At 33.7% G+C, this 11,223-nt stretch overlaps 1 protein-coding gene across 1 annotated transcript; it reads right to left on the reverse strand.

Annotated features, from left to right (window-relative positions):
• Nucleotides 1-2,718: 2,718 nt before the first annotated feature.
• Nucleotides 2,719-6,324, reverse strand: LOC122350966 (taste receptor type 1 member 1-like). Its single transcript, XM_043247753.1, has 6 exons — nucleotides 6,040-6,324; nucleotides 5,629-5,926; nucleotides 4,786-5,529; nucleotides 4,469-4,681; nucleotides 4,162-4,282; nucleotides 2,719-3,653 (listed from the first exon to the last, which is right to left on the reverse strand). The coding sequence occupies exons 1-6, from the start codon at nucleotides 6,219-6,221 to the stop codon at nucleotides 2,719-2,721; spliced, it is 2,493 nt and encodes an 830-aa protein (XP_043103688.1). The 5' UTR covers nucleotides 6,222-6,324.
• Nucleotides 6,325-11,223: the final 4,899 nt, after the last annotated feature.

The raw sequence follows: 11,223 nt of genomic DNA on the forward strand, positions 1-11,223 counted from the left end.
GGGGGGCGGCCCGTCAATTTTCCTCGCTTCGTATTTTTGGCGCACAAAATATACCTTCTGTTAGATGAATCAATGGGTTCGCTGATGCAAAAAAAAAGGGAAAGAGAGAGAGAGAGAGAGAGAGAGAGAGAGAGAGAGAGAGAGAGAGAGAGAGAGAGAGAGAGAGAGAGTTAGATTGGTTAAACCATATTTCGTATATGGAGTTGATATTTGTATAAATAATATTTTAGTAAGCAAGTTAATATAAATAAATAAGCATTTGCCCTGCTGCAGTGTGTAAAATGTTGCAGTCCTCTTTACAGACAATAATAGTGGAATGAAACGCACGATTGGCTTCAATCCTGTAAACAGGCCGTGCAATTCGTACATATTTTACGAGGTACAAGTTCGTACGTTTCATGCGATTTTTGCTAAATCGTACGTATTTTACGCGTCGCCAATTCTTAGGAATTTGTACGAATGCCCTAAACCTAACACCGCCCCTGAACCTTCCATCGAACTTAATATAAGAATAAGCCACCTCGTAAAATACGTACGAATTATTCGTGAGACTGTGTTGGCCAGATAGAGTTTGATTTAATTCCTCTGCCCGCTTCCCAAAAAATATATAGGCTTATATCAAAACTGAAATGATGAGATTAACCAAAGTGAAGTAAAAACAATCAATCCTGTTTAAGTAAATAAGCCTATTTAAAGTCATCCAAGGAATACAGAATACATTTGTGCTAAAGGTGCTGTACCTACCTGCGTTTATACCGTTAGGTCTCTTAAGATCAATCAATCAATCAATCATTTTTATTTATATAGCGCTTTTAACAACACATGTTGCATCAAAGCACTGTACAGTATAAGGTACTTATACTGGTTCTATAAAGAAAAGATAACTGAATGGCTTTGGAAATTGGAGGAAGAGTACAAAAAAGAATTAATATTTTGATTCTGAAAGATATATGGAATTATGCCACGAAGTGGCCAAGTAGATCATGATGCTTCTTCCTCTAATTAAATCAAATTACGTCACAGAGATGTGTACACGTATGTGATTTGTGTAAATATAGGGACACTGTCTGTGCACTAAATTTGAATATTTAGACTAACTTAGGTTTCTAGTAAGCTAAAATTTTGCTTCCCCCAAAATATATAGGTTTATATCAATACGTAATATTTTGATTCTGAAAGATATATGAAATTATGCCACCAAGTGGGCAAGTAGAGCACTGGAGGGAAAGTATGATGCAGGGCTCTTCAGTGTCCTGCAGTTTTAAAAATCCCAAATAATATATACTTTAATTTAATGTTCAGGTGTGTTTGGTTATCATTCAATTAGTAATCATTTAGTTAAAACTGAGTATATTACAATTATATGATCCAACATTTTCTATACCCTGCAGAGAAGAACCGTGTGTATCAAAGTACAATTATCCAATGGTCTGTAACATTAAACGACCATAAATCAAATAAATATTTATATTTATAATCTGTGGTTAAAAATATAAAATAAGAATTCAATATTTCAATATTTAATTCAGTGATGTTATTGTCCAGCTCAGTTTACTTTAAATATATCTGCAATCAAGTCGAAGACAAAAGCTAGAAATTCCCTACTTTGTCCCCAGTTAATAGAATGTTAAAATTATCTTCTTTTGTCTTTTGCATGTTTGTGACAAAACAAGAGTGAAAAAAAATAATGACAGGCTCAACATGTTTTAATTACCAGATGGGCAGTTTTAATAACTATTTACAAAAACAGATATAACAACAAATATATTTAACAATATGGCAAGTGATATGAAAGCATTTTATGGAAATTTTTAAATGCACAGCTAAATAAAAAGATGCATAGATTCCTTTAGTTGTAGCATGTAACCATCAGCTTTATATATAACATATACATACTCCAAGATAGGAAGCCCACAACATTTAAAAAATAAAATAAAAATACATAAATAAACAATGCATAATTTAGTTACATTGCAGTTAAATATTTATATATATGAAGCATTCTATAGAACTGGTGCAAACTGCTGTCCCACAAGCAAAAAACACATTTTAAAAACATTTAAGTACTAAAATCGTACAGATTTCATAAGATTCTATTCTAGACTGTCTGTTATCTATTGAAACCCACACTAATATTTAAAATATTAGTACGCCTAATATATACAAAATCATAATTTATTTGGTACTTTAAGTTGGAGGTGATTGTCTTGAACCCAGTTTTAACTTAGGAAAATTATTTTTGCATATTTGATAACCATTAGCTGGTTTCAGTAGTGTTTCAGTATGTGAGTTAAATTCTGTAATGTCACTTTGTTGCTACCAAAGCATTACTGTCACTACGTGAAAAATTATAAAATACAACAAATTCAAAATACAACAAATCTCATAAATCATATTTAAAATATAATAAAAATGTATTGGTTATGATTCACCTCTAAAAATTATATTATATTATTAATTATATTATTATGTGTTTTGCTAGTGACAAATGTGGGAAGAGGACAAATATTCCAAAACCTTTTGAAAATACTTATGTTAATAAGAATTAACGGCACAATAACTAGAAATGTGCACCTTGGAAATTATACATTTAATTATTATATCTGCATACATACAAATTTTGGGGAAAAAATACATTTTGGACCAATCCTTTAGAATGGCCCATACATATTTTATAGAAATATTTAAAGTAGCCCCTTAGCCCTAATTGAATCTGTGCTAAGTCCTACTAATGGTTTGGGTGTAATTCTGAATAGATGTTTGAAAATATGCGGCAGTGTTTTTTTGCGGCTGGAATACTATAATGTAAGATTTCGGTATGAAATAACTGAAGAGAATTCCATATATGCTAGAAAGCTGTGCCATTGCATTTACAAGCTGGATGTATTTGCTTTTGAGAATGAGGTAAGCTGTGAAATAAACAATCCAGCTCACATTGTACAAAATCAGACTGAAAGTTATTGACTTGGCCTCATTGTAATTTTTTGGCAGATCTCTTCCCATATAAGAAAATAAAAGACACAGGAATCCAAGAAACCAACCTATAAACAAAACTACACTAACAGTAGCAGTGTTCCCCATTTCACAGCTGAGTATAGTCAGGTCTTTAAAAGTTGATGAGTCCCTGGAGGGTTTGGGAGTTGAGACAGTCATCCATAGTATACAAGAAAATAAATGAATGACCGAAAAAAATCCAACAAAGAGCCACTGTCCATTGTGCTTTACCCAAAGACTGTAAATGGTAGGGAACTTGGCAGCCATTTTGAAGATACAAACAATTTGAAAGGATCGGACAGCCATACAGGAGAGAAAAACAGTGAAGAAAAATGCAAATGCAACATTTCTCAGGAGGCAAAATACAGATGAGGGCATTCCAAAGAAAAAAAACACACTTATTGTAGACATTATCAAACACGTCATCATAAGGAAACACATGCCGCCACCGGCAGACTTTACCACTGGTGTGTTGTAATTATGGGCAAAAAGGCAAAATATGGCAATAAGGAGAATAATTAGGCATGTGGCAGAAACCATGACAATGATGGAGGGGATTTCTGTGACCTCAAGATAGACAACAGAACGTTTCTTACATGTCGTACTGCCCTCTTCAGACCATTCGCTCTCTGCACACGGAGAACAGGTATAGGGGTTCCCTGAAAAATAGCAAAATAATACAAGAATGAAATACAGCCAAAATCAGACACGTTTCAACAGCACAAAAGAATTATCTCTGCATAACACCATAATTCTGTATAATACTGTATGAGCAATACTGTATTACTGTTTAGCAATTATGAAAGTTATTCTAATTTTAAATAATTGCACATCACAGTTCCATTAATTAAATTACACAAATTGTACAAAAACACACATTAAAATTTTGCATAAAGTATAAAGATACCGTTTTTAAAAACACACTACGCAAAATACATCTATGATATCATTTTAATTATTCAAATCATATGGGGTTGTTATTGTGGCTTACTATAACAACTTCACTATCAAATATTTAAATTTATTCCACAAATATATTACATTATGCATAACCACCCCGCAGATGCTACACGTGAAAATGATATCTTCCCATATTTTCCCCTCATGTAGTGGTAGCATGTACTATTGTTTTGAGATGTTTTCTCATCTACTGCTTAAAATACTCACATGAATAATTCACATAGCTGTTCCGTGGACACTTTTTACACAGAAAACAGCAACTATGATATCCATCAGGTTCTCTCGAAAATCCCTCTTTGCATTCCACAGAACAGTTTGAGAATGGAACCTTTATGGAATAAGAAAACGGGTTATTAAAATGAATGGTCTCACCTCAGCTCAATAGCAGCAAAAGTGCAATGTTCTTATTTTTTGATGCAAGTACAAAGTAGTTAAGGCCACCTAATGTAAAGTTTGTCCAAATTAACCAGTTAGGTGAATGTTTATAAAAATACTCTGCAAAAAGCTAACTTACAGAACCATTGTTATGCCAGAGCAAGCGAGAGTTGTTGATAGTAAAAGTAACTTCTGGATATGTATCATACGTGCCCACCATCTCAAAACGTGGAGGATTTGTTTCAGTATTCCAAAGTACAACCGCAAAACTGATGGTTGGATCACCATTATCATCATATTTCACCTGACGGCCATTAAGCGGGAAGTCCAACCTCTTCATTTGTTCCAGAAGCTGTTGTAAAGTGCATTGAAAATATTATTAAGAATTAATTTTAGAGTATATGCTATTACTCTTTATAAAAAACTTAATATTCATCTTATGATCCATTCACTCACCATGTATGGCTTAACGGTTATGTTTTTGTTGCAAACATTCATGTCACACTGTAGAACATCATGTAGTGCATGAGCTATGGTATATATGGCAGCATAAATAGCGAAAGAGAATGTCGGATTTTCATTTATAATCTCCTCTGCTGTCAACGACGTGCAGCAATCACAATACTGACCACATTTGTTATTCTCACTCTGGATGTCGCTTTCAGCGCTATAAGCATTAATGTTTACCCTCTCTTTATAGATAAAGTCATCAAATCCAGGCAAAGACAACAATCTCTCCGTAATGCCAATAACTGTGCCAATTTTCCCAATTCCTGGCTCTCTTGGAAGCTGTTGATTCATAGCCCAGGTTTCACTTGCAATCCATACTTTGTCTTGGATGTTGTTTGCAATGGCTGCTTTGATAATTTTGCTTGCATATTGTGGTATAGCGAAAACAACAATGACATTGATGTTGAGCATATCAATCTTTTTAAGTGTTTGACTGTAGTTTGCCTTTTGGCTAAAATTCTCTTGATAGGCCAGACAAATGCCAGTATTGCTGATATACTTGTTAAATATTCTTAGACCATCTTCACTGTAATCGTCTTGGCTACCAAGAAAAGCAACCCAGTTCCATCCAAACCAACGTATAATGTGAATAATCATCTCTATCAGGTTTTTGTTGCTAGGGATTGTTCTTATAAAGGAAGGATACTGAAGTTTATTGCTTAATGCATAGCTAGAAGCGCCATAATTCACCTTTGAAAGAAAAGAAAACATTCCAATTGATTAGTAGCAAGTTAGTTGTCCTGAACAAAAGGAAGTAGACTGTATGAAAAAATATATGAATAAAAATACCAGTGGTATAACATCCATTGTTATTAATGGTGCAACAGTAATAGTGCTTGTGCTTCCATATGGCCCTGTTAAGGCAATCACTTTAGGCTGATAGTTGTTGAGTTTTTCTTTAGGTTTTATTGAGTTATTCTTCGAGATAAAACTGAAGACTGAAGGAAAATTTTTTGTTTCACTACAGTGGTCAAAAATCTCATATCCCAGAGAAATGTTGGGCAGAAGAGTTGTGGAGTTATTAATTTCCTCAATAGCAAACCTCATCACTTGAAACATCTGATAGCCAGATTTTGAGAAAGTGTATCTAGAAAATATCAGTGAAGAAGTGAACAGAGCTTAATACATTTTTTGTTTTTAAAATGTGACTTGAAACAAAATACTGTGGAAATGCTGCTGCTGCAAAAAATGCTTTCTTACCTGAAACATTGAATGGCTTCTGGGGAGGACAAAGGTGTTGCATGTTGAACTTCATGTAAAGCAAAAAGGCCACCCAATAAGTAATCACCCTTCAAGCTGAACTCAGATTCTAAGCAAAACACATTGAAAAAGAAACACTTAATAAAGGCCAAAAGGAAAGACAAGAGGGTACTCAAATGCATGGTTTATGGTTGTGAAACTGGAGTCCGTACTGACAAAAATGATAGAAGTCAGGTTCATATAAAACTACTAAATTTGCTTAAAACACAATTCAATTTGCTTAAACCGCAATATTTATGGATACAAAGGACAATTTCCATATCTAAAAAAGAAAAAAAAATATGTCCATCAGTTGTTAAGTAGAGCATTACACCACATCAAAATCAACAGATGTAAAAAATCACTTTAAATAAAGAGAGTGACTGTTTTAAGATTCCTAAAACTGTCAACTGTCAACAAGAAAATACTATTTCAGCATTTCTGCTTCGAAAATTCAGAATTGATACCTGATGTTTGTAATTCTTTGTGAAATTTACTACCATTTAAATTTTACTAACAATTTTGACGTGAATGTGACTCGTATGAGTCAAGACTGACTACATCAAACAGGCAACTATAAATGAGGAAAACTAGGGATGACACAAATCTGCTTAATAGGGAACATAATTAGTATTTAAGTAGAGGACAACACCACCTAGTGGCCAGGAGAGCCATTTATTAGAAGAGTGGATCCAATACAAGATTGGCTGGCGTAAGTATTTTTAGATACATACGCCATGACTATATGTATATGTAACCCTTCCATGTTTCCTTTGTTGCCTTTGATCCTTAGACTGTTACCTTGTTTTGACTGACTGCTGTCTGCCCTGACCACTGCTTGTCTTGTTGGATTATTCTTTACCTGTTCCTTGGATGTTATTGTTTTCTGGTGTCTGACCCTTAATATAGTCTGCAATTAGATCCTTGCCTTGGCAAGATGCCTCTATCATTAAAAGTACTATGTAAAAATTGGTGGCAAATGTCTTGTTAGCTGGAACAAAGTAACAGTACTGTTAAAAATTCAAAGTTCTCAAACAGGCTGTGAGATAAACATCATCATTATTTGTTGTTTGAGAAGATTCACTGCTATTGAAAGAGGAATGGTGACCTTCTGTCAGGAAGTTTATTCGCATATACTTTACATTTTTCAATTTGTTTAAGCCATTTCTCGCATCAGTGCAAACACTTTTGCATATCTGACAATATTTTAGATTTGTCATAGAAGAACTGTCACATTACACTAACAATGTGGTATACGTGACAGTTGTGACAATGTGAGGGAGAGAAGGAACAGGTGAGGATGTCACAAGCCATGCAGATCTGCAATTTTGTAAGTATCGGCTCATTGCTTTTCCCGATTGTTCAGAAAAGTTTGCAGAATTTTTGGCCCATTTTTCTCTAAGTTCAAAACCGCAAAGAAAAAAAGCAAAGCTCTGCAAAAGCTGCACCATTTTATGCTTTTATAAATTGTTTTTGATTATTTCATACTTTTCTGAACCTAGACAGTGTCAATACGATGGTCGCAATCCTCCTGGTTTTCATCCAAAACATCTTAAATTGCGTTCTGAGGACAAACAAAGCTTTCATGCGTTTGGAACGACATGGGGGTAAGTGATTAATGACTAATATGTTAAATTTTGGGGTGGAGTAACCATTTAACAAGCACATTATTTCACATTTCTAGATATATGGATATATTTGAACTAACGATCCATTAAGCATTACACACTTTTTTTAATGATTTATTAATGAAAGTTATTATAAAGTGCTACCCATGTAACACACAAAATCTAACAGGAAATATTCAGGTGTTTGATTAGAGTTGGAACTGAATTTTGCAGGACAGTCATTTGCCAGGAACAGCACTGGGCACCCATTTTAAACCAAGGCAACAGTTTTTTCCTCAAAAGGTTTGAGTTGCCCTAACTTGTTGAGTGTGATTATGTACATTTGTCTGCAGTTGCTAATATTATGTTGTTCAAAATGTACACATTATATATATATATATATATATATATATATATATATATATATATATATATATATATATATATATATATATATATATATATATATTAACCAAGGGTTACTGGCAAGTCCCGCTGACTGAGTCTGCGAAAGCGAAGAGCAGCCACTGGCAGAACTGGACCCTTCCGGTTGGCCTCCACGGAGCCCCAGCAACGTTCCAGCAAATGATGGGCATCATATTACGGCTCCACCAGTGACGAGTGTCCCGATTACTTATCAGTGTCACCCTGGAAACAAACGTGGAGTACCTGATCACACTTCTTATATAACTAATGGCTAGATGTTTTAAAGGATAAGTCATTAAATGCAAAATGGTTTATCTAGTTGTTATAAACTGTCAAGCATATTTTCTACACACTTCTATTAGACTTTTTGTAAATGTGCAGTATATTGTGCAAGTGAATATTGACTTTTACTAATGAAAAATTATAAACCATTTCTCTAAAATAGCTCAAAGGTGGATCCTTCAAGCTGGAAAGCATATAAAGACAGAGGGCCACACAAGAGTTGCAAATGTTGACAACAGATGAATATTCAGAAAACAGTCAACAGCTGAGAGGAAGAAGAAGACTAAGGATTCATGGCGGAAGGTTACAGAGGCAAAACAGAGGAAGAAGAAGGAGAGGCCGAGAACAGAGGCACATATCAGATTAAATAAGAGACACCACTGTGGACCATGTTGTCGATTATGGCCTTATAATGGCTGAAGGGTGCAGCTAATATTAGGAGATAAATATCCTCAATACTGTAATTCAAACATTTTGAAACTGTCTCTTTCAAAAAATATGCAATTGCTCTGTGTGAGAAAGCAGAGGTTAAACATGACTTTTAATATTTTTTATTAAATGAATTAGAAATGAATACAATTGTCTAATTGTCACGAACAGCACCTCTGTGGCTCTCTCCGACCGCCACCGGAGGGAGCTCTCACCGGAGTACTGATCGCCACGGACTCAGTTTCCCACAATGAACTGTTCTATTGATACAATGTTTGTTTTCATATGAAAAAATAACATACTTAAAGGATGAATTACATGTTTTCTTGGACCCAGTTAACCCAGAAATTAATGTAAACATGAAGAAAAATATATAATATATATACAATAACGATACCTTGACTTTGATACAAGTTCTTACATTTTTTGAACACTTAACCTTCTTGATGCCTCACCACAGCCAATCAGCAGAACTTGTTTTGGGCACATCAAGCTTACTATTTCACTGATGTTAAAGTAAATTGGTATATTCAATTTATTATCGATCAACAAGACATTTTTTGATACTTGGTTTCAAGGCAATACGATCAGTGGCTAAAAACTATTAGTATATTTTTTTTAAGGAAATTTGTCTAAGATCTGTTAAGGCATAAAATGCATCTGAGTGGGTATACCAACATTTTGATTATCCATAAATTGTATGTAGAAAGTAAAAAGGTAAAAGTTACTGAAACAAAGCACTACCGTTTAACTATAAACTTTTGCTTTTGCTTAAAATGACAATAATTTTTGTTAAAATGCATTTAGATATGCATGATATACGGACCTTCATACAATAAAATTCACAGACATGATTTTGCATGAAAAGTGCTTTGATGCAACCTGTGTTGTTAAAAGCGCTATATAAATAAAAATGATTGATTGAAATGATGAAAAGTAAATACAAAATCTGTTCATCATGTTCAATCATATTACATTAGAATACTTGTCTATGCTGATTACAGATTTAAATAATATTAATAGTAATAACAATAACAAAAGCAGACTCCACATCTGAATTGCTATGCTTATCTTCTGTCTTTTCACATGGCCTGAAACAAAAAACCTTTTTTAATACTTTGTATTAGATTCACACATTGCAGTCACAATGATCTGGAAACTGAGCAGGAATAGGTTGACTGTAATATTTTTATCTGCTGTATGATTTTAGCTAAATTTATAGAATTTTATATTAAAATATATTTATTGAAATTTATATTAAATTCATATTATTTTGACTACATCATATTACCTACATACCTAGGGTTGTGACTGTTCAGGATGCAACTTTTATAATCAACGATCCAATATGTAACAGTTTACTTAGCTTAAGGCCTCAAGAGATGTATGTTCTATTCTCATCAGAGCACAAAAAATATATAAATTATTACATATGAGATTAACATATGAACTTACACATGCAGTGCATGTGAGCATATGTGCCCAGAATATAAATGCAATCACTTTTTAGTCACATGGAAAGCGTTTACCATAGAAAACTATTACAAAATGATAGGCCCTGGACATAGTAGTTTTAATATTACATTGTCTGCTTTGAAGGTATTTTACAACCTTTTGGAGTTTTTTTTTTTAGGCATTGATGTTTTACAGCCGTTTTCGCAGAAGCTAAAGCTAAAAAGAGCAACATCTAGATCTCTTTTCTCTTTTCTCTTTTCTCTAAATCACTTTTTCAGACGTGATAAAATGAAGTTAAAATGGTTAGTAATGAGTGTAGCTACTAATGCTGTTTGTGGAGTTGTTTCATACTCTTTGCTGAGATTTAATTTGAGTTCATCTGAGCTGTAGTAAATAATAATAAAAAGATAAATAATAATAATAATATTAATAATAAATATTACAAAAAAATATATACAGTGTTACATCCCTAGGATGTATGTGAATATTTATTGTGTAATCTGCCCTTTTGGGTGTGGCTTTGTGCTCTGTGTGTGCTCTCTCACTCTCTCTTTGCTTCAGTTGCAAGGTGCCTACAGGTGATCCTCATCAAGGTGCCTGAAATTTTTCCAGAAAATCTAATTTATCACAGAAAAGTATTACATTAACAAGTTTTGCTATATACATGTTTATATCCTTTGTGTATATTGGAACAAGAGAGGGGAAAAAAGCTAATTTGACAGTGCCACACAAAACTCCCAAAATGGGCTAGACAAGGTAATGGCACCCTTTTAAAATTGTGGATAAATAAGATTAAAGTTTAAATCATGTGGTGCTCCTTTAAACTCATTACAGCTGTGGGAAATGTAAAAATCACACCTGAAAGCAAATAAAAAGGAGAGAAGTTGACTTAGTCTTTGCATTGTGTGCGCCACACTAACCATGGACAACAGAAAAAGGAAAAGAG

The sequence above is a fragment of the Puntigrus tetrazona genome, chromosome 8, assembly GCF_018831695.1.
Source record: "Puntigrus tetrazona isolate hp1 chromosome 8, ASM1883169v1, whole genome shotgun sequence".
Taxonomy (NCBI): Eukaryota; Metazoa; Chordata; class Actinopteri; order Cypriniformes; family Cyprinidae; genus Puntigrus; species Puntigrus tetrazona.

Excerpts from the sequence above, each read along its gene's own strand:
- LOC122350966 (XM_043247753.1), bottom strand. The coding sequence starts at position 6,221 with ATGCATTTGAGTACCCTCTTGTCTTTCCTTTTGGCCTTTATTAAGTGT. Across the intron at positions 5,927-6,039 it reads GAAGCCATTCAATGTTTCAG|ATACACTTTCTCAAAATCTG; the intron begins GTAAGAAAGCAT and ends GATATTTTCTAG. Across the intron at positions 4,682-4,785 it reads TAACCGTTAAGCCATACATG|CTTCTGGAACAAATGAAGAG; the intron begins GTGAGTGAATGG and ends ACTTTACAACAG.